Source organism: Sporisorium graminicola, chromosome SGRAM_1, assembly GCF_005498985.1.
Source record: "Sporisorium graminicola strain CBS 10092 chromosome SGRAM_1, whole genome shotgun sequence".
Classification (NCBI taxonomy): domain Eukaryota; kingdom Fungi; phylum Basidiomycota; class Ustilaginomycetes; order Ustilaginales; family Ustilaginaceae; genus Sporisorium; species Sporisorium graminicola.
Window position 1 is genome coordinate 2,537,518 of NC_043719.1, and position 21,771 is coordinate 2,559,288.

Sequence of the window (21,771 nt, forward strand, 5' to 3'; positions counted from 1 at the left end):
CTGCCCTTCCTCCATCTTTCTAATCACCTCCAGCTCGACCATCATCCCCGCGACCTTCGACGACCACACTGTCTTCCCGTCACAGCCAGCCCAGTCGCCGCTCTTCTCCACCTCTCCGGTCCTCTAGCTGCCACTACACAGCTCGGGCGATCCTTCTTCACCAACCCTCGTTGGACCCGTACTGGCGGGCCTTCACCCCCAAGTAGTTTCTCCATCATGGCCAGCATCTACCGACGTTCCTTCGCCCGCGTCGGCCGCAAAGAGAGCGAGATTTCAGAGATCCGCACCACACCTGCCGACGAGCTCTCTTCGTGGCTCGGCGACGATGTTTGCACCAACTGCGGTGCCTCGACAGCGCACGGCAAGCTCTTCTGCTCCGAAGCTTGCAAGCTCGCCGACGCCAAGGAAGTAGCAGAGGCTTCTCTCGTTGAGAATCTCGCTTCGCCGCTCCCCAAGTCGGACGAGTTTGCAAAGTTCGACGACAACCTCAAATTCCGCTACCCTTGCCCGCCTTCGCCCAGCCTGTTTGCCCAGATGTCGGCACCCCTTCGTACCACCTACCTCACATCGCCTGCCCTCGCAGCATACCAGAGCTCGCTACCCGTCTCCAGGGGTCGTCTCAGCCTGACTTCAGCTGCATCCAACGACGTAGGTGCTGGTGAGGCACGTCACACCAAGAAGCGAAGCAGCTCCCAGTCCACCTTCTCTTCCATCTCGGAATCCAATGCCAGCAACAGCGCCTTTGCAAGCACCGATCCATCGACTCCCTCGCCAGCCTACGGGCCCACCGAGGACGAGTCAAGTGATCTCGATGCCAGCGAATTCCAGCTGCCTCCCTCGGTCAGCACCTCGAGCTCGGTCATGCTTCGCAAGAGTTCCAGCTCGTCGACATCGCCCACAGCATCAACACCTCACCCTATCCACGCTGACGGCCGCGCACCCAAGTCTCCGCTCTGGTATGCTCGCCGACCGAGCAACACCAACTCGCGCGGCAGCTGGTACACCTCGCCCGCCATCACCGCCACCTCGATGGTCACCGCCATCAGCAACGACCACCGCGCATCATTGTCGACCTCGACCGGCGACGCATCGAAACTTCGTACGCGTCCCAGCAATGTCGAGGCCACCTTGACACGCAAGTCGGCCAAGGACATCCTCTCGCAAGCCTTCTCCTTGACGTCCACCTCAATCAACCAGAGCATTCGTCGCGGACGCTCCGAGCAGCTCGAGACTCGATCTCCCCCTCCCGTCCACTCTGTGGCCTCGTCGGCGGGCAAGACGCTGCGTGGTACCAGCCCTGTGAGCTCGCGAGCGTTCAGCCCGCGCAGCACCGAGCTTGGCTGCGACCGATGCCGAACCATCTCGAACTTCTCGGGCGAGCACAACGTCTACGGCAGCAGTCTCGTCTCGTCCAACTCGCGCGGTGCCTCTACCTCTCCTCGCCTCGAGTCGGATGAGCGCTACCGCAGCATGAAGCAATTCCACAAGCACTCGCACAGCGCTGCTGCGGGCCTCTTCTTTACCCAGATGCAGTCGCAAGATTCGCTAATCGACGACGCGGCCAAGGCCACCGACTCGGAGGAGCGACAGGGACGTCGCATCCAGGCTTCCCGTTACCGCAACCCTCGCGCCACTGCCGTTGCAGACCAGCAGCAAGATGTGCGCGCGACTCCCCCTCGTGGTCGATCCAAGGCCCGTGGCAGGAGCTCGCAACGTCGTAGCCCAAGCCCGCCTCGGGCCGCAGCCAGGCGCGAGTCATCCTTCACCGAGGCCAGCCAGTTCTCGCCTGCACCCGTCTCGCCCCGCTCGCAGCCCATCTCGATTTCGATGATGGCACGCGACTCGCGACGCTCCAGCAACGACGGCGCTTACCACCACGACGAGGAGCTGCGCTCGGCTCTGCCCCAGCGTCCTTCGCCCTTGGCGCTTGCCTCGGAGAAGGATGTGGCGTTAATGCCGACTGACCGTGTCGCCCCGGAAGCGCAAGCCGACCAGCGTGGTCGTAGCCGCGGCAGAAGTACACGACGTGACCGAGGCTCTCAGGAGCGCGGATCCACTTCGCGAACCAGGTCTCGCTGGATCCACCAGGACTGTGAAGTCTCGTGGGCTGGCTATGGTCATCGCGATTCGGACCGGGGCGAACGCACCAACACGCAGCAGCCGCAGCAGCAGCAACAGCAGCAACCTCCTCGCACTCGCGGCGCCCGAGCCAACCCGGAGTTCACTGATCCTGGCTTTGACGATGTCGACCTCGACCTCGATGGCGACGACGAGAAGGAGGAGTCGCGATCTCTTTCGTCCGGCGGAAGCTTTGAGGCTTCTGTCGTTCGTGGCCGAACCAGCATTCGTGCCTGAAAAAACATAACCCAAAAGGATTCTCTTCGACGTTGAACGCTAAGAAAGAAAAGCGTCTCCGAAGTCAAACCACGATCTCAACGATCCTATGTCCCCTTTGTCACCTAGCATTCAACTCTGATCAGTACCTCCTTCTCTCCACTCCAAAGCATTTCCAACACCACTTGTACTTGTATCCAAACGTTAACTTACCAAAAAGACGAACGTTCTCTGGGAAAAAACACCATCCATGTCACCCGTAGCATTTTTTCACGTCTCACCACAACTCTCCTTGTTGACAAAACCAAGACATTGAAAAAAACATCACCTTCGTCGAGCATGTGTGACTGTGGAGGCTTTGTATAATACCCGAAAGCTAGTGGTACAACGATGACTGAGAGAGAGAGAGGGCGCAGAGACTGAAGCAGAGAGAGGGAAAGGAGGAAGGGTATAAGATATGAAACGGTTCACACGGCAGCGGGAAAGCGCGATTTCGCCGTGTTGGTGTCGTTTGCGGCCAGGACGAGCCAAAGCACCTGCAGCGGGGCGATGACCAGAAGCGTCGCATAGGCCATCAGCTGCGAAACGCAATACACCATCAGCTGCAGCGCCAGGGTCCAGCCACCGTTCAGGCGGATGTAGGTCTTGTACACCTGCCACAGCGTCGACTGTTCCTGGTGGGAGAACGAGTGGAGGTGGTGCGGGGAGGGTAGGGGCGGGTTGCTGTGGTAGAGCTGGTGGAGGAGGGGGATGGCGAGGAGGGGTTGGAGGTGCGGGTCCGAGGCGAGGGCGTTCCACTGGACGTTGGACGAGTAGAGCAGCGAGAGTTGCGGCGAGGGGTGGTACATGCGCATGCGCTCGGCTTTGCGTTCTGCGAGCGCCATCAGCCAGGCCACGAGTGCGCATTGCACGACGACAAGAAGCAATGTTGCTCGGCGTGAAAGACCTCGGCGACCACTGCTACGTGGGGCGACCTTGGTGTCGACCGCAGTTTCGGTCGAGGTCATGTCCATGTCGGTGTGGGAATGGGTCTGCAACGCGACGATCCGGTCTGCTAGGACGGCCAGGGCATGCATGATCTGCCGCTTCAACTCGTCCGAATGCGCTCGATCCGCTTCGTCCTGCCTCGCAACCTCCTCGGCTTCCCCCCGCAACTTCCCATTCGAGCCGGCACTACTTCGCACTGGCATCTCCTCACTTATCCGTCCAACGCGCTCACCCATCCCGTTCAACTGCTGCCTCAACTGCAGCCGCTTCAACTTGGACCCGTGCGCCGCCTCCACGGTCTGCAAGATCTTGCTGATGGTCGCATTCACGCCGTCGTCCTTGCCACCGCCACGATTCTGATTCGCAGCCGTGCTGGTCTGGACCATAACCGACCCTGCCAGCGAGCTGCCCTCGGAGGAGGAGGAAGAAGAGGATCCCGCATCGAAGCGGGCGAACTGCTCGCGGCCTAGATTGACCGGGCGCGGCGACCGCGGCGAGTTGCGTGGGTCGTCTGGTGGCAGCATGCTGGGTGATCTGGACGCAGAAGGAGGGGGCGTGGATTCGCGCGGGATGTGCGAGCCTTCGGAATCGCGGGTTGGGAACAGACCGTACTGCATCGCTGCTGCTGCTGCTGAGGACGCTGCCGACGCGATGGTGGAAGGGCGGACGGCGGGAGGTATCACATCCGGCAAGATGCGCGAGACGTTTGGACTGGGCCGGATGACGTGTCTCGAGTACTGCTTGACCGGTGTGGCGGCGTAGGCTCCCGGGAACCGCACGCTCTGCGAGAAGGACGCCGCTGCCGGATCTGTCACCACTGCTGGCGACGCTGGTGTATGCGGTTGGCTCACTGCTTCTACTTTCACCGGCGGCGATCCGCGCGATCCCGGTAGATCCTGCACGCTAGCGCTGCCTTCCGGTCGGTTACGCTCCTCCCTATCTTTCTCTTCCCCGTCCTCTTCCTCTTCCTCATCCTCATCCGTTTCCGCTGCAGCGCCCGACGCAGGCATCGACGCTGAAGTCAAGATGTCCGGAATGGTGATCTGCTTGGCAGGCAACAGCAACCTCGACACGGCCGCATCTCGCGAGTCCGACTCGTCATTCGCCTCGACGCTCTGCGCACCGCTTTCGTCCCACGATCCCGAATCGGATCGGTAATCCGGTCTCGGACTGAACCGTACGCTGTGCCCACGCCGTGCGGCGCTCAGCTGCGGCAAGCCCTTCTTCACAGACGACAGGATCCCACCCGTCGGCGTCGGCGTTTGTGGGAACGGCGTCCTGGGCGACTCCTGCGCTTGCTGCTGTGCAGGCTGCGGAACAGGTGTCTCGGAGCCTTGGCTAAGCGCTGTGTTGAACCTCTGCCCCGCTGCTGCGACCGGGGCGGAGGGCAGTCGAGCGGCCACACTGATGGTGTTGGTGTTTTGCCTTCTGTGTGCGTTCTTGCGGGGCGACGAGGCCGGGCTGGAATAGTCGGAGATACTTCGTACGGGCGATAGGTCGAGGGCCATCGGCTGCGATGCAAAGCCGAAGCCGGAAACATGCTTCGGTTGCGGCGTTGTCGGCACCACTGCTGCTCGGTCCTCTTGCTCGATCTCGCTCTTTGTTGCTTGTGACCTGTGATCGGTCTCTTCTACGTCTTCAGAAACTTCATCTGCTTCAGTCAAGGTCTCCGGAATCCGCCCTGCTGCCTCTTCCACCGGATGCCGTGGTTGAACATCGACTGCTGCGCCATCATCGACTTTGGGCGAGCCCGGACTGGAAAGCAAAGGCGAAGAAGCGCTGGCTACGCTCGCAGCCTCCGAGCGAGCCGGAGACGTTCTCGAGGTCATCGAATGGAACGCTGTTGTCTGTCCTTGGCTCACTGGCGTATCGGGTACAAGAGACGCAGATCCGGGGCTGTCCATCTGAGAGCTCGAGGCCGACGTCCTGCGGCGCAGGGGCACACCAAAGGCACGAGCGGCTCGCTCGCGTTCCCGCCGCGTCTGCTTTTCCTGCCACTGCTTGTGTTCCTCGGCGGCGCGTGCCTCTCGCTCCTTTTGCATCGACTCGAACACCGCGGCGATGCTTTTGCGGCCGGGTGTAGCCTTGAGCGGGCTAGGCAGGAGAGGTGTTGCGTATTCGTCGTCGGTGCGCTTTGAATCGGGCGTGCGTCGAGGCATGGATGCGTCGGATGCGAGCGACCGTGGTGCGGACTGTACCGGTGATGACTTGTGGAGAGCATGTGGTTCCGATGGTGACTCGACTTTGGTGCTGAGCGAGCGGGTATTAGGTTTGGACTGTGAGAGGGATGAGCGACGGGCAGTCCAGCGCGCCATGGACTCTGCACGACGTTGCGCGGCCTGCGCCTGGTCCGCATCGCTGTCGGCGTCCGATTCGTTGCTGTCGAGTGTATCGAGGCCTCTCTGTAGCTGATCAAAGGAGTGCTGGTAGCTCGAGATAGAAGAGCGTCTGCCACCACCACCGGTGCCTCGTGACCGCGCAGATCGCGGAACGAGGATGGGGTCCTTTTCGAAATCGCGCCCTTGCGAGCGAGGCTCGGAGATCGAATGCCACGAGTGTTGAGATTGGTCCCCTTGTTGGAAAACCCCATTCGCCGTGTTGGATTCGGTGTCTGCATGGTGATGCGGGAGCTGTGGTGGCGAAGTTGCCAGCGGGTCTGCAGGTTTCCGTCTCATGGGGTGTACTCCGACGGACAACGAGCCAGATTCGGAGCCGGACGAAGAAGACCCTATCACACGACGACACAAGCCCAGATCGATGTCCTGATCAGAGCAGCGGCAGTCGTCGGGGCATAGTTGGCGTGCTGGTCGTGCTCGTGTCAGACTCGAATCGACGCTGCGTCTTGTCGAGTCGTTGCTGGGCCGAGTTGATGCTTGGAGGTCACTTGTGCTCGCGCGGGATACTGAACGCCTAGGAAGAGGCGAGATGTGAATAGACGGGAGCGTTCCAATGTCGTCCAGCACAGAAAGAGAGGTTATCGCCCTGCCACCACGTATATCTGCGAGCGAGTCGTAGGAGCTGGAACCAGATTCGGACCTCACTTCCCAAGGACGATAGTCGGAAGTGTTGTCTGCGTTGACGAGTGTGCTACTCGATGTGGATATTGCATCCGGCTGTCCTGCTGCCTGGCTACTGGGCGGATTCAAGCGAGTGTATGGGCTACCGTTGCTGATGCGAGAACGTCGGGAGAGGAAAGGGCTATGCAGGGGTTTGGTGGACGATGAAGCAAATGCGTTGCGCAAAGGCGAGTTGGCCGCAGCTTCATCGCGAGAAAGAGAGCGTGGTGTTGAGGTCATTTAATCCGCCGGACATCCGCATATGGGAGGGCAAGGACGCGCACCGTGTGTATCAGTAGCCGTAGAATCTCGGTATCGATGGACAGTGTATTAGCTGGACGTCATGCGGTCTGCCGAGTCGGCCGTATCCATGGTTGTGGGTGTTTCACAAGGAAGAGGGCCTTTGCATCGACGGCATCGCGCGCTGCCTGTGTGTGTGCCGTACGCTGATCCTCAAGACGAGACGTGTAGAGATAGGAAGCGGTTCAGGTTGTCGCGCTGGAGGCAGTTGACGCCGCAGCTGATATCTCGAAGAGCGAGCTCACGATCCCGGATAGTGAGGACGGCGACGACGACGACGAACTCTGTGATGGTGTTGAACTCGCGTTGACAATTTCGACGCGCTGCAGCGCCCACTGAAGTCGGGAAAAGAGCGAAGAGGGACGTCGAGCCACGCGCCGAGCCGACAAGCGTGTTGATGAAAAGGATCGGGTCGATTCACGTATCGGGTGTAAGATCAAACCGATCCACCGTCCTGCACGAGACACAGATCCATGGCTCGATAACAGCTCGTTTCTTCATGACAAGATCGGAAGATGGAGGGGCGATGCAGCATGCGCTTCCAGACACCAAAGGCGCCCAGTCTAACACACCTCGGGAGTTGAAATGTCACAGGAACAGCTGCTTCGGACTTGACCGAGAACCCTGCGAGACCACAAACGATTCGCTTTCCGAACACAGGCGCGGCCGAGTATCCTGGCTTCCACGCTTCCATGGGTTCTTGCCTGTTTGACACAATTGTTATGCAGCCATGCGGCTTGTCTGGCAATCCACGCTCCCTAGCCGTGCCGTCATGATGAATTCGACTGATCTCGAGCAACCGCACAAATCCAATCGAGCGCACCCGGAAGCTCGAGCTATCGCTTCCGAGCGCCGGACAAGACATTCGGGCGGGCGCCAAACAAAGCTTATAAACTACCATTCACCGGAACACACACAAGCTTCGGCAGTCCGGATGATGGGTTGCTAATCAACGACGCTTTTGGAAACAGCAGCTCCGAATGTGTCATTTGCAGACCGACGGATGCCGTGTTCCAAGGTTGGTTGTTCCGGCAAAGCAAAAAACGCATAGCGTCGAATGCAGTCAAGTCGCAACTCGGCCATCTCCGTAGTGGCTGGCGAACCGCGTTTTTTTTTGTTTGAAATCCCCGCGGCATCTATCTCCTCGTGGACTCTCTCTCCTTCTCTCTCGAGCACATAATCATTCATGTTGCTTAGAAGAGCAGGGATCTCCGTCTGTCGTTTCAAGCTTGAGTTGCTGACAGCGATGCGCGGCATTCTGTGAGTGCTTGAACGTTTGTTTGCCAATTGGAAGCTACTGGTGTGTCTAGGAACATCAGAGTACGACGAAGCGCTCACTGTCTCTGCAAAGAGTTTCTTGTGCGTTGAGCTCGGCTTGAGCCGAACGTCCATGCCAGAAGGCGATCGAGTTCCAAAGCAGCCACGGTTCGACAAGGTTTTGCTTTGCACAGTCCTTGCACCGTCCTTGCCAGGCTCTCACATGGTCGACGGGCCCAGAGCGTCGGCTTGCCCAATTTAGTATGTTCGAGTCCCGCTTGCAATGCAACAGATAAGTTGTCCCAACTGACAAGGAAATTCCCGCAATCCTTATCGGCTTTGGCTGGAACCCGACATCTTTGTTTCGTGACGCTTTCCACAACCCCCCACTCAACACCGGCAACCCTCCCCGCTGCAACCAACAAGGGTCTACGCTCGCAATCGTCGCCAATCAGCACGCACACACATATATACCGTCCATTCTCGATACCGGCACCTCGCGCTCCCCCCACCAACCTTGCTCCTGCCCTCCAACTTCCACTCGCAGCCTCCTGCACCCTTCTCCGCAATGTCCCCCAAGGCATCCTCCTCCAACGTCCGTCTGGCCTCGGCCTCGTACGGCAAGGACCTCGTCCGCATCTTCCGCATCGTCCGTGACGCCAAGGACCCTTCCTCGCACCGCGTCGCCGAATACACCATTCGCTGCCTGCTCCACGGTGAGAGCCTCACGCCATCGTACACGGAAGCCGACAACTCGCCCGTCGTCGCCACGGACACGGTCAAGAACACGCTCAACTACCTCGCCAAGGTGCTGCCCGCCGAAGACGTGCTCTGCCCCGAGCGCTACGCGCTGCACGTGGTCAACCACTTCCTTTCGACCTACTCGCACATCGAAAAGACCGAGGTGGACCTCATCCAGCACAAGTGGACGCGCATCGTCTTGGATCAGAAGGACGGCGGTGCACACAAGCACAGCTTCGTACGTGACGGCGAGGAGAAGCGCACCGTGCGAGCGCTGGGTGAGCGATCGGGCAGCGAGATCAACGTGACGACGCTCGAAGGTGGTATCAAGGGTCTGCTGGTGCTCAAGAGCAGTGGCAGTGCCTTCCACGGCTTCCACCGGGACAGCTTCACCACGCTCAAGGAGGTGCACGACCGCATCTTCTCCACCGAGGTCGAGTGCTCTTACTCGATCGCACTGCCCAAGGGCGGCCTTACCGCTGCGCTCAAGAACCCATCCTCGCTGCCACAGTTCTGCGACATCCACTCGTCGGTCAAGTCGCACATTCTTCGTATCTTTGCCCTGGACGACTCGGCCAGTGTGCAGGCCACCATGTACCGTATGGGCGAGCACATCCTCGCCGACGCGGCCAACAGCACGGTGCAGGATGTCTCGTTCGCGTTGCCCAACAAGCACTACATCCCCATCGACCTCGGCTTCAAGGGTCTCAGCAACCTCAACGAGAAGGATGCAGAGGTGTTCCTCCCCACCGCGCATCCCAGCGGCTACATTAAGGCCAAGATCGCTCGTTCGCCCGCTGCCAAGCTCTGAGGGCGAGGAGAATACACATTTCCGTGCAAAGGAGTGCAACCCCAGGCCAACGTAACCTAGACTCTACGCTCGACTCGTCTCTTTGTTTCCCGTGCTTGTACATTCTGCTACGACAATCCACACTCATCGATTCATTTAGGTTTTCCTTTTGGTGCGATCAAGCCACACCAATGGACGAGGGCTGCAAAACGGTGCACCACCAGGACCGGCTTGGTGCCTGTGAGAGATACCCGGTGAGGGCAAATGCAGACAGGCGGCTCGGTCAATAATGACCCATGCATCCATTCCCTGCATGCGAAAGGAAGACTTCATAAAGAGCGACCAGAAAGGGGTCACAGAAGATACTGTATGAAAGATAGCCTGCCTCTTGAGCTTTGCTGCTGCCGTAGGCCTGTGCGCGAAACGTCGCTTGAATTTTAGACTTTTCTTGATTGTGGCGACTAGAATTCTTTCTTCGCAACCAACACTTTGGCTCTGCTCTGCTGTCTGTTGCCCATCTGCATGCGCGCTTCCCCGTCTTCGGACGACACGCAAGCTTGATTCGACGCTCCTTCCTTCCCCCGCTCAGATCCACACTCGCGTGACATTTTGCTCCTGTTCGCTCTCCAATAACGTTCAAAACTACCATCACTGTCCCATTTCACCACGCACATATCGAGCTACACGATGGCGACCACATACTTTGAGCAGTGCAAGCGTGTAAGTCGAAGCTTTTAGCTCGGTGTTCAACCCCGCCTGGCCGCGTTGGTGCTGACTTTCTCCATCCTCGTTCTGGCCCGCAGTCGTTCGCAGATGTGCCTACCGAGGGCGGCGTCGACACGGCCGCATTCTTGGAAGCCTGTGAGGGTCTCGTCAAGCTGTTTGACTTGCTCGGCAATGCGGCATTCAAAGTAGTTCAGAACGACATGAACGGAAACATCGCAGTAAGTAGTGTTCTTCTTACCAATCTTTGAGAAAGCAGGATCGATTGCTCATCGTCTGCTCTTGCCTTGACAACGGCCTGAACGGGCAACAGAAAGTCAACACTCGCTTGAATGCAACGGGCGCCGGAATGTCGGGCACGCTTGAAAAGCTGGTCCAGAACGAAGGCCCTGGCGGCACATCCAAGCGACCGGCCACCGAAGGCCTTATGTGGCTCCTTCGGGGTCTCGACTTCACTGCACAGGCGATGCGCAACTCGGTCAACAACAAGAACGAAGAGCTCGCCACCAGCTTCACCAACGCCTACGGCACTTCGCTCCGCCCACATCACGGCATGCTCGTTCGACCCGTATTTGCGCTCGCCATGAAGGCTTGTCCTTACCGCAAGGACTTCTACGCAAAGCTCGGCGAACCCCAGTCCAAGGTCGATGAAGAGTTGGAAAAGTGGCTTGCTGCGTTGGAGAAGATTGTCGCTCACATGAAGAGCTTTTACGCGTAAGTAGATGGAAGGGGCGAGCAGAGAGGTTCGACCAGGACGGTACGGCTGACCATGGCTTCTCTACCTTTTCGCGCTGGTGCCGTATTTGGCTGACGAATGCGCTCCATACAGTTCTGGCAAGTATGACAAGGGCTTCTAAGCTGTCAGAGCATATCACGACTTGTAGATACATGGACCCGATCAATCATACATGCCGATCCAATCTCAGCTCGACTGTGTCCCTCTCCTGCGCTATTGCATAATCAAGAGAAGCGCAAACATGGTGCGGCCCTGTCTAGCGAGAGTTACAGACCAAGCCGGATCCAGAGCAAGGCTTTGAATCGGCTCCCGATCAACAGCACATCCGATCTACTTGGACCGAAGCATCAACGGAAGCGCTCCGCTCCATTTGCGGAGGGAGGTCTTTGTCGCGTTGTCGTATGGCGCACCTTCAACAGCAAAGAAAGCGCTCGCCAGCAGAGGTTCCTGTTGAGCTCAAAAATCTGAGAGCAGAGCGGGGTCTTTTCGGCGAAATTCAGTTGCCTGCGTGGTTGCGGTCGCGGAGAGATTTTACTGACTTATCATCGATAAGACTAGGCCCCTCGATTGCACCGAGGTCGCAGCGCTGAACTGAGGTATGTCGGTTCTGACAGCGTCATAACGGTTGTGCTAGCAGAATATTGAGCTGGGTGATGGGACACGGCTCTGTAGATGAAGAGGAAGAAAGGGCAGACTGGCAGGCTCAAGTAAGAAAGATGGTTGGTTGGCTGACGAGTCACTGTCGGGCCCAACTCAACCCATCACTGCAATCAGATCTGCTCGACAACCCGATCTCGATACCTTTGCTCCCTGTTCATTGTCGCTGTGCTCCTGGATAGACAGACGCTAGCGGAAGTGTCGGTTTTGGGAGAGGAGCTCCGTGATTGTCCGTATGTCTTTCACGTTCCTACCCGATGCTGGCTCTCTGAGGAATGGTGGAGGCGGATGTTTCCGAGTTGGGGAAGCCGGGGAAAGAGCGAGGAAGCGACACTGAAAGCGCGCCGTGCGCCAGCTACCGCCAACCCGAGAGCGAGGTGGAGGAATAATCTCGCTTTTAAGAGCTAACACTAGGCCGATCGTCATACTTTTTTGTGTGTCCTGAAGCCTTCAGCGCAACCTCTGGACCTGCTTGGTTGGGTCGTGTCAAGGCAACACGACACAACTTCGTTGCCAGTTAAAGCAGCATCATTGCACAACGCTAGTGCAACGGGAGCCAAGAACAGAAGAGAGCAAGAGGGGGAGCAAAAGCCTTTGTGGTTTCTATTTTTTCGCCCTCGGGTTTCGAGCGGGAACTTCGATTGGTTTCTAATCAGAGTCTTCCTGATCGATTTTGTTGCACCGTGCAGCGGCAGTTCTGGAGAGGGAAAAAAATGAAAGCCAGAATCGGAGGTCATGTGTGAGATGGCTCGAGCCTCTTTGCCCAGGCAAGATCGACACGCACAACAACAGCAGCAGCAGGGAGCAGAGTGTGCCACTCCACCGACTCGGCTCTATCCGTCGTTGCTCGTCGCTTGTTCTTCCTTCTCCTCTTCCTCCACCATCACTACCCTCTCTTCATACTATACCATCTGAATTCCCTTTCACAAACACAATCAAAGTGAGTAGCTTTACCAACGCAAGCCCGGCTCCATCTTGCCGGTCATCATCCTCCACCGCCTTCGTACCTCTGCTGCTGTCCCGGAGGTCTCGCGACATCCTGCACTGTCGGGTGCTTCCTACGCGCAAGGCCTTGATGGCAAAAGACGAGGTCGGACGGGGTGCTGATCACTCCGAGCTTGAGTCCTGAGCCGAAAAGACTGACATGTACTCGCATTTCTTCGTATCGATCACAGAATGGGTGTTCTTGACATTGTTCCCGCCGGTGTCGTCTCCGGAAAGGACGTCTACAAGGTCTTCGACTACGCTCGTGAGAACAAGTTTGCCATCCCCGCCTTCAACGTCACTGTAAGTCTCGATGTACCTCGACATGGAAAGAGGAACCTGCGACAGCTTCTCCTGGGCAGCTAGCTTCCTGTGCAGGCGACCTCTTCCAAGGGAACGGTGTGCTGCCCCTGCACGATTGCTGACGCTCGCATTTGCATTAAATCGCACTTTGACCTATCGCAACAATTTCATGCTTCTGTTCTCGCTTTTCGTAGTCCTCCTCGGTCGCTATCTCGGCTCTCGAGGCTGCCCGTGATGCTAAGTCGCCCCTGATCCTCCAGGTTTCGCAGGGTGGTGCCGCCAACTTTGCCGGCAAGGGTCTGTCCAACTCGAACCAGGAGGCCTCCATCACCGGTGCCAAGGCTGCCGCTCTCTTCATCCGAGCCGTCGCCCCCGCTTACGGTGTGCCTGTCATCATGCACTCGGACCACTGCGCCAAGAAGCTGCTCCCTTGGTTCGACGGCATGCTCGCCGCCGACGAGGAGTACTACAAGGAGCACAACGAGCCCCTCTTCTCGTCGCACATGCTCGACTTGTCCGAGGAGCCCAAGGAGGAGAACATCGAGACGTGCAAGAAGTACCTCAAGCGCATGGCTCCCCTCGGCATCTGGCTCGAGATGGAGATCGGCATCACTGGTGGTGAGGAGGACGGCGTCAACAACGAGGGTGTCGACAACGCCGCTCTCTACACCCAGCCCGAGGACATCTGGGACATCTACCGCGAGTTCTCTGAGATTACCCCCAACTTCTCCATCGCCGCCGGTTTCGGTAACGTGCACGGTGTCTACAAGCCCGGTAACGTCTCGCTGCAGCCCGAGCTGCTCGGCAAGCACCAGGAGTTCGTTCGCGAACAGATCAAGAGCGACAAGGAGAACCCGGTCTTCTTTGTCTTCCACGGCGGTTCCGGTTCCGAGAAGCACGAGATCAGCACCGCTGTCAAGCACGGTGTCGTCAAGATGAATGTCGACACCGACACCCAGTGGGCCTACCTGATCGGTATCCGCGACTACATGCTCAACAAGAAGGACTACCTCATGACCCAGGTCGGTAACCCCGATGGCGCCGACAAGCCCAACAAGAAGTTCTTTGACCCGCGTGTCTGGGTTCGCGAGGGTGAGAAGACCATGGCTACCCGTGTCAAGGAGGCCTTTGCCGACCTTGGCTCCACTGGCAAGCTCTAAGCTGCGTCCGGTTCTACGCCAAATAGTATGGCCTGTTGGCCAACCTTTACTACACACACGAAGAAACACGACGAAATTGCGATCATCTCGCTCGAACAAACAAACTGTCTGCACTGCTGCTGCTGCTGCTGCGATTAGGTGATCTGAAAGAGTGGGTATTCTGAAGACGTGACAGTAAGGAGAGAAACCGTACGAGCTGGCAGCGCGTCTATGCATCTGGCGACCAAAACGTGCATCGCCCCGAAGCGTTTCCGGTGACCAATCGGCCTGGCAGGACGGGATGCATGCAAGTAACAGCTGGGACGGCCGTGACGTGATTCTCGTCCCAGAGGGTTCTGAGCAGCGTTCCATCTGCCGCGTAGATCTCAGCCCTCCTAGTCATGCTGCCGATGGTGAAATGAGGTTCCAACAAAGGATTAGCGTTCCATCTGGCGCGGAACATGGTGAGCCATTTGCCCGTCTGGTTGTTGTGTGGGATGCGCGTGGGGTCTGCTAGCACGTCGTCCGGTCGAGTTTTGGAGGTGAGAGGAGCCTCTTGCTCCTGCTTGATTGCCTGACGGACGTCAGCCTCTGTTTTGAGAGGGACGGCTCGGGACAGCCAGTTCAGCAGCCCGCTACGAGGTGCGTCAGGGTCTTCCTTCTTGACAGCAGCGTTCTTACGTCCTCCCTTGGCAGCAGCAGCAGCAGCACCGTTAGCCTTGCTGACGGTAGCTCTGCTCTTGAGGCCGTGTTCCGAGTACAACCAATCGGGTTCCATGTTCCACACTTTGACCACGTCGTCGTACGATACACCGACAAGCTGGTCACCACGCGGACTGAAGTCGACCGAGGTACATGCTTGTCTGGCTTTGTGGGCCGAAAATTGCGCCTTGGTCTGTGCCGCTTCCAAGTCATCCGCATCGACGCCCTTGTAGTTGTAGGGCGCATCCGCCGTCTCTTTCACCACGGAGGCCAAAGCACGCACGTCAAATAGACGGACGTGCTGGTCCAACGAAGCCGTGGCGATGCAGTGCGGTGCGAGCCGGTTGACCGACATTGCGCCGATCTTTTTCTCGCAGACCTGCCATCTTCGCGTGTTGTTCCCGCGCCGTGCCTTTTCGCGCAAGTCAATGTGCAGCAGGCCCCCGCGATGGTCGGCGATCCAGAGCGAGCGTTCGTCGAGCGATGGGGCGGGGGTGTCGATGTAGGCGCTTGGGTGGGTGGAAGGTGAGAGCACGTCGAAGATGGACAGAAGTACGTCGTCTTCTCCGGCCCAGACTTCGTCGGATGTGCCCGTGGCTAGGTCGAGCTTGCGGACGGTCGAATCGTAGGAGCATGAGAAGACCGAGTTGTGGTTGACGGGGTCGAATTTGATGCAAGTGACAGGGCTGCGACCGTGCACCTGGAGCGTCCACGCTTTGCCTTCGGGGAACGAGTCGTCGTTTTGCTCATCTTCGTCGTCGTCGTCTTCCTTTTTGATGGTGGTGCCGTTGTTGGAGGTCGAGGCAGAGTATGCAGCATCCCACACACCGATGGAGCCTTCTTTGTCGCCAACGAAAACAAGATCCTTGTCGGTGGCCGGATGGTACGCCATCGAGTATACACGTTTGGGCGTGACCTTGGCGGCTGACTTGAGCGTCATCTTGTTTAGAATATCTTCAAGCTGCTTCCTCTCTGCTGAACTTTCCGGCTGCTCTTCTTTCTTCGCCGACGAGCGCCGTTTGGACTCTTGCTTGATATCGACGAGCTCTGCTGCCGACGCTGCATTGGCCGCAAGACCCTGGAGCGTCGATTCGAGCGCAAGGATCGCTTCCTCCTCGAGCTCACCTCCCGTCATCCCCGACAAATCAAACTGCTGATGCCGCGCGCGCTTGGCCGCATCTGCCACTTTGCGTGCCTCTTCGGCTTCCTGCTCGTACTTGCGCTTGAGTGTCTCCGAGTCGGCTTCATGCCCTGCCAGCCGCGCACTCGAGCGACTTGGCATGATCCGTGTCGGTGTTGTTGCTGCCTTCTTTTTGGGTGTGGTTGACTTATTGGGTTTGGTGGGGGTCGAGCGTTTGGGTGATGGTCCGCCGATCGCTGAGGAGCCGCCCATGACGCCGAGCTCCTTCATGAGCCGCTCATTCTCTTTGATGTTCTTGAGCCGTTCCTGCTCGTAGTCGTTGGACTCGTTCATATTGTCACTGGCCTTGTCGTCGTCGAAAGGCGGATGTTGCAGGCTCTAGGATCGGGAAGGTATGAGAAAAAGCAAGAAGGGGAAGGCAAATGCACACTGTTTGCTCTTGAACGTGGAGAAACCGACTTTTTGTTTTTTTGGTTCCGTAAGAAAGCGCGTGTTCTTCTCGTGACGAGACGCAGCGAGACAGAGCGCGTTGATGGGCGGAAGAATGAACCAGGCTCGTGCGTGGCAGCAAACAAAGTGGAGGATTTTCAAGTATTATAAGAACTGAATCACGTCGCTTGTCGCTGTGCTGTTGTTGCTGTTGTGCTTGCTGACTGTGGCTCTGCGTGAAATGCAGCGCTACGTCGTCGCAAAAAGTGACAGTTCTCGCGTCGCTTTTCACACAGTAAGCAGTGAAGCGAGGTAGAGCAGCAGCACTCACTGCTCTCACGTTGCTTTCTTATCGCCCTTTCTATCGCAGCTTCCCGCCTTCCTGTCATACCATTCACTATTCTCACCTGCACTTCCCAACATCGCTCGTAGCCACTCGATTGCCAATTTCACCGAGGCACATGAAAAACGACTACTAGGCATGGCGCTCTAGGACACCCTAAACACATCTCTTCTGTCACGCCCGTGCAGCCGAAGCATCGCAATGCTGCCCAGCCTGCGCACCCAGCTGGCTTCGGCCCGCGCTGCCCGCTTTGTCGGTCACGTCTCTGCTAGATCAGGCGCCTCGGGCTCGTTGGAAAGATCAGCTCTCTTGATGCAGTATCATTGCTACAAGCCAGCACCAAGCAGAGCGCCATCTCCGTATACGCAGACCGGCCGCCTCTCAATACAACCGCCAACCCCTAAGCTGCCCAGATTCCAACAGGCGCGAGGCTTCAGCCATGTCTCGGCGACCAACCAATCCAGCGGATCAAACTCCAGCTTCAGAGCAGGTCGTATCGCCTCGGTAGCCATCGCCGGTATCGGTACCGCATTCCTTGTCAACTGGTCTCTGTCGCAAGGTCCGTTGCAGTCCGAGCCTGAAGTACAGACACAAGCGCCCGACGAAGAGCAGCCTCCACAACATAAAGGCTTCGCGCCTCCCGTAGAAGAAGACGAACAAGACCTCCACCGGCGCAACATCATAGTGCGAGCTTTCGTCAAGATAGGCAACGTCATTCATGCCGTCATCGTCGAGCCCTTCGGTACGGGCCGTCGATTCCTCTACCTCGTCATCCTCTTTCTTCCCGTCATCCTCACCACCCCCATGCTGCTTGTCGGCAGTCGACGCGAGAAGGGCAGGAGGCGCGGAAGGAAAGTGCGCAAGGACGAAGAAGGCGATCGTTGGGGCGCTATTTGGTGGTATTCGTTCCTCGTCAAGCAGATGGAGCGGGCTGGGCCTACGTTTATCAAGCTCGCTCAGTGGGCTGGCAGCCGTCAAGACTTGTTCCCCGATGAGCTGTGTCAGCGTCTCGGTCGACTTCACTCGAACGGTAAGCCTCACTCGTTCCGTTACACCAAGCGTGTCATTGAACGCATCTTCCAGCGACCCTTTGACGAGATCTTCGAGGAATTTGGCCATGAGCCTATGGGTATCGGAGCCGTAGCTCAAGTGTACAAGGCAACACTCAAGCACGATCTGCTTCCACCGGGATACAAGCGCGCAAAGAAGCAGGCCACCCGGGACGATGCCACCCAGAAGCTGTCCAAGACCCTGGCGCTTTCTTATGAGGAAGACGTTGCGCCGCCGCAGATCCCCACCAACAGCGTCGCCATCAAGATCCTCCATCCGCGCGTTGAAAAAACCATCGGACGCGACATCAAGATCATGCGCTTCTTCGCGCGTCTCATCAACCTCATCCCCGGCGCAGAGTGGCTCTCGTTCCCCGAGGAAGTCGACGTCTTTGCCGAAATGATGTTCTCGCAACTCGATCTGCGCAACGAGGCGAACAACCTCAGTCGATTCGAGCAGAACTTTGCGAGACGCCGATCCGCCATCTCGTTTCCGCGCCCGCTGACGCAGTTCAGCACCAAGCAGGTGTTGATCGAAGAGTTTGAGGATGCGCTGCCGCTCAAGCACTTTTTGCAGCTAGGAGGCGCCAAGTTTGATCACCGGATCGCCAATTTGGGGTTGGATGCGTTCTTGAACATGCTGCTCATCGACAATTTCACCCATGCCGACTTGCACCCGGGCAACATCATGATCAAGTTCTACAAGCCGTCGACCGAGTCATTACTCTCGGATCTGTTTGCGAGGATCTTGAGCAAGTTCGACAGCGACTATGCGCCCGGGCAGAGCAAGGCACCGGCTACGGCCGACGACCAGGTGGATCAGAGCATCGTCGAGCGGCTACGCCCGCTGAGGCACGATCAGGATGCGTGGCTCGACGAGCTGGATCGGCTCGATGCGCAGGGGTACCAGCCCGAGATCGTCCTCCTCGATGCCGGCTTGACGGTCGAATTGACCCCCTTGAATCGACGCAACTTCCTCGACCTCTTTTCGGCCGTTGCGCAGTTCGACGGGGCGCTGGCGGGACACCTGATGGTTGAACGCTGCCGTATGCCCGACCTGGTGGTGGACGAGGACGTGTTTGCGATGAAAATGCAAGACCTCGTGCTCAGCGTCAAGTCCAAAACGTTTTCGCTGGCCAAGATCAAGATCTCGGACGTGCTCAACAAGGTGCTCATGGCGGTACGCGAGCACCATGTCAAGATGGAGGCGGATTTCGTAAACACAGTCATCTCGATCCTGCTGCTGGAGGGGATTGGAAGGCAGTTGGATCCGGACATGGATCTGTTCAAGAGCGCCCTGCCCATCTTGAGGCATCTGGGGCGCGAGTTGCAGATGCAGGAGGGCGGCGGGATGCACGTGCCCAAGAAGGAGGAGTTCCTGCGCATGTTGCCCATGTTGAAGGTGTGGCTGTACATGGAGGCGAGGGGCATCCTGTCTGCGTTTACGGACGCAAAGGTGAGCACGGTCGATGCATTCATGCGGTACGGGTGGCATTCCGAGTGAGAACTGTTTGCGTAGAGGAACAGGAATTGCAAATGATAACTTATCCGGATCGCTATGCGTCTGTGTGGTTTGGTGAGTGTGCATGGTCCCGTTCGAGTGGTTTAGACGGACGCTGGGCTCGCCCACGAGCCACGCAGAGCTTCCTGCACACACTCCTGGATTCTCTCCCTCAACACTTCTGTCTCGTCTCCCTTCTCCGTCGAAACACGCAGCCGCCTTCGGCCGACAAAACACCAATTCTTGGTACTCGGAATCCTCAACGGATCCAGCTCGACTTGCCACGCAAACCTCTCGTGCAGCATGGAAATGTACGCGAGATACTGTTCGTTTCTCGACACTTGTGCTGCACGCTGCGCTTTCAACAAGAGCGGGAACTCGCGCGTGCCGTCGAGTGCGTAGTAGCAGCAGGGGAGGTTGATGAATCCTGCCGCGTTTGAGTGTGTGGCGAGGAGGGGGAGCCAGGGCGTGAGTTGGTCTGCGTGGTTGCCGATGAGCCATGCACCTGTCCATTCGGCCGAGCTTGCCGAGGGGAGAGCCGAGGGGTCGAACATCCATTCTCGCAAGACGGCGTGCGAGGTGTGCTGGGCCCAGCTTTTGCGCGCGCGCATGTCGAGGCCTATCCCGCTGAACCCCTCGCGAGCGAGGATGTAGCTCAGCAATCCGTTACCACATCCCACGTCGACAAACTTGACTTTGTGTTTCCACCCCTCGTCCGTGCCCCCACAGGCGTAGGACAGCGACCACAGCCCAATGAGGTACGCCGCAATGCCCATCTCTTCGAACACATGCTTCGCCGGGTCGGTCGCCTCCTTCCACCCGGCAATGAGCTCGCTCGCATACTTGCCCTTCAGCGACAGGTACAGATCCTGGTACAGGCTGCGTGGGATGATCGTATCGTGATGGACGCGTTTCTGGTAGCTGTGCATGTCTCCCCAGGTATGCATGTGCAGTGTGGTGAGCAACGAGAGTCCGACTCGCGAAAGACGATGTGTTGGTGGGAAGACGGACGAGGGAGGAAAGGGGATGAGCGAGATCGCCATCCGGCCGAAGATTGGATCGTCGTCATCGTCGTGACCAACATCGGAGTTGGAAGGTCGGAAGGTGGTCGGCTGGTAGTGGAACGCTAGAGCGCGCACTTTGGGATGGTAGAATGGAATGTATGCTTCGCTGGGTGGGGTCTGGCCCATCGCGACTGCCGCTGCATCAAAGACGTCCATCTTTGGATGCGATACATCGCCCACCAAGGGTGTGTACACCACTACTACTTCTTCCACCTCCCCTGCTACACCCTCCGTCTCGTCGTCTGCATGCGCATGGTGCTGTTCTGTAGGAGTCGAGGAGGAAGCACTACGATAGCGGTAGAATAAGGAACAGTCCTGTTCCATCCTCCAGTCCAGATTGGGTCTGCGTGGAAGGAGCGCTCTTCGGATCGTCCACTGCTTTTTCCACCCTCTTGTTCCCACGGCTGGATCGGACGATGCTGGAGCCTCGGTGAGAATGTCTGCGCGCAAGATGTTGCTCGAATTGCGTTCCGGATGTCGTATGAGACTTTGCATTACCGTCAACCAGCTCCGAAGCGGTGCGTAGGCGGGCGCTGCGATGATCGATGTCCATTGCCGCTTCTGTTCAGATTCATCTGAAATTTCGAGTCCTGACAGCTCGAACGGTAGGTATGGGTCTTGTTCATCGTCGTTAGCGTCGTGGTGTACTGAGCGAGGTCTCCTGGGCGCTTCAGCCGATGGATAGGAGGGTACAAGTTTCGGTCGAGAAGGCAGTTGTTGATGTTGGACTGTCGTTCTTTTCGGTGCTGCAGCTGCTTGAACTTTGTTGCTACTCGCGCCGCCTGGCTTCGAGCTGCACTCGGCGTTGCTGCTCGACATGATGCTCGACGTTGGGTTCGAAGTGTGGTGGTAGGCAAGAAAGAGGTCGGTGGAAGATCTTCTTCGGCGAATTTTGGCTTGGACCCTGAATAGGATCTTAATATCGGGCCTTAGTCGTGTCTCAATCGGCGCGCAGATTGAAAATCTTTCTCTCGCTTTCTCTCTTCGCTCCTCCACCCCGAAATCTTCCTCTCATCACTCACCATCTCGACACTTTGTCACCACCATCAACGCAACCCGTCTTCTTGCCCACAAAAATGTTCGGAGGAGCACCACGTCAACCAAGCCCAGCGGAGGCAGCGGCCGCCCGTCTGCAGGCCCGCAACACTCTCAAGTCCTTTGCTGTGTACGCCGCGGGGCTCTGGTCTGGTGAGTAGATCCCCTCTTTCTTCCGTATAGAGATGTCGCTCTCGTTTGGAGTTGCTCCGGAACAGAGGGAATAGCGAAAGCAGATGCTGACCCCATGACCTTTTTGCGCACGGCGCTTGTGATGCTGAGTAGCCCCCATTGCTCTGTACTACCTCAACGAACTGCTTGGACGACACATTGCCTGAACAATTTGGATGCAGACAGGCTGACTTCCTCACTGGCACGCTCGGCTCATGTACTATCAACACAGCTGGCACGAGCCTCGACGAAAATAATCACACTTTTAAGTAACTCCATCTGTTCAGACGTGCACCTCTTGCTGCGTCGGCACATGCAGAACCGGGCCC

The 21,771-nt window shown here is 57.8% G+C and overlaps 8 protein-coding genes across 8 annotated transcripts; 5 read left to right on the plus strand and 3 right to left on the minus strand.

The window, feature by feature from the left end:
* Positions 1 to 216: 216 nt before the first annotated feature.
* Positions 217 to 2,355, plus strand: EX895_000900 (uncharacterized protein; the record flags this gene model as incomplete). Its single annotated transcript, XM_029881501.1, has 1 exon — positions 217 to 2,355. One exon carries the CDS (start codon positions 217 to 219, stop codon positions 2,353 to 2,355), a length of 2,139 nt encoding a protein of 712 aa, XP_029742887.1.
* Positions 2,356 to 2,801: 446 nt separating this feature from the next.
* EX895_000901 (uncharacterized protein) lies at positions 2,802 to 6,617 on the minus strand (the record flags this gene model as incomplete). Its single annotated transcript, XM_029881502.1, has 1 exon — positions 2,802 to 6,617. The coding sequence occupies one exon, from the start codon at positions 6,615 to 6,617 to the stop codon at positions 2,802 to 2,804; it is 3,816 nt and encodes a 1,271-aa protein (XP_029742888.1).
* A 1,885-nt stretch (positions 6,618 to 8,502) lies between these two features.
* On the plus strand, positions 8,503 to 9,486 carry EX895_000902 (uncharacterized protein; the record flags this gene model as incomplete). The annotated part of the gene is made up of 1 exon (XM_029881503.1): positions 8,503 to 9,486. The coding sequence occupies one exon, from the start codon at positions 8,503 to 8,505 to the stop codon at positions 9,484 to 9,486; it is 984 nt and encodes a 327-aa protein (XP_029742889.1).
* A 666-nt stretch (positions 9,487 to 10,152) lies between these two features.
* On the plus strand, positions 10,153 to 11,045 carry EX895_000903 (uncharacterized protein; the record flags this gene model as incomplete). The annotated part of the gene is made up of 4 exons (XM_029881504.1): positions 10,153 to 10,185; positions 10,269 to 10,409; positions 10,502 to 10,902; positions 11,018 to 11,045. The coding sequence occupies 4 exons, from the start codon at positions 10,153 to 10,155 to the stop codon at positions 11,043 to 11,045; spliced, it is 603 nt and encodes a 200-aa protein (XP_029742890.1).
* A 1,712-nt stretch (positions 11,046 to 12,757) lies between these two features.
* Positions 12,758 to 14,028, plus strand: EX895_000904 (uncharacterized protein; the record flags this gene model as incomplete). Its single annotated transcript, XM_029881505.1, has 2 exons — positions 12,758 to 12,868; positions 13,063 to 14,028. The coding sequence occupies 2 exons, from the start codon at positions 12,758 to 12,760 to the stop codon at positions 14,026 to 14,028; spliced, it is 1,077 nt and encodes a 358-aa protein (XP_029742891.1).
* A 208-nt stretch (positions 14,029 to 14,236) lies between these two features.
* EX895_000905 (uncharacterized protein) lies at positions 14,237 to 16,183 on the minus strand (the record flags this gene model as incomplete). Its single annotated transcript, XM_029881506.1, has 1 exon — positions 14,237 to 16,183. The coding sequence occupies one exon, from the start codon at positions 16,181 to 16,183 to the stop codon at positions 14,237 to 14,239; it is 1,947 nt and encodes a 648-aa protein (XP_029742892.1).
* Positions 16,184 to 17,426: 1,243 nt separating this feature from the next.
* Positions 17,427 to 19,175, plus strand: EX895_000906 (uncharacterized protein; the record flags this gene model as incomplete). The annotated part of the gene is made up of 1 exon (XM_029881507.1): positions 17,427 to 19,175. One exon carries the CDS (start codon positions 17,427 to 17,429, stop codon positions 19,173 to 19,175), a length of 1,749 nt encoding a protein of 582 aa, XP_029742893.1.
* A 101-nt stretch (positions 19,176 to 19,276) lies between these two features.
* On the minus strand, positions 19,277 to 20,731 carry EX895_000907 (uncharacterized protein; the record flags this gene model as incomplete). The annotated part of the gene is made up of 1 exon (XM_029881508.1): positions 19,277 to 20,731. The coding sequence occupies one exon, from the start codon at positions 20,729 to 20,731 to the stop codon at positions 19,277 to 19,279; it is 1,455 nt and encodes a 484-aa protein (XP_029742894.1).
* Positions 20,732 to 21,771: the final 1,040 nt, after the last annotated feature.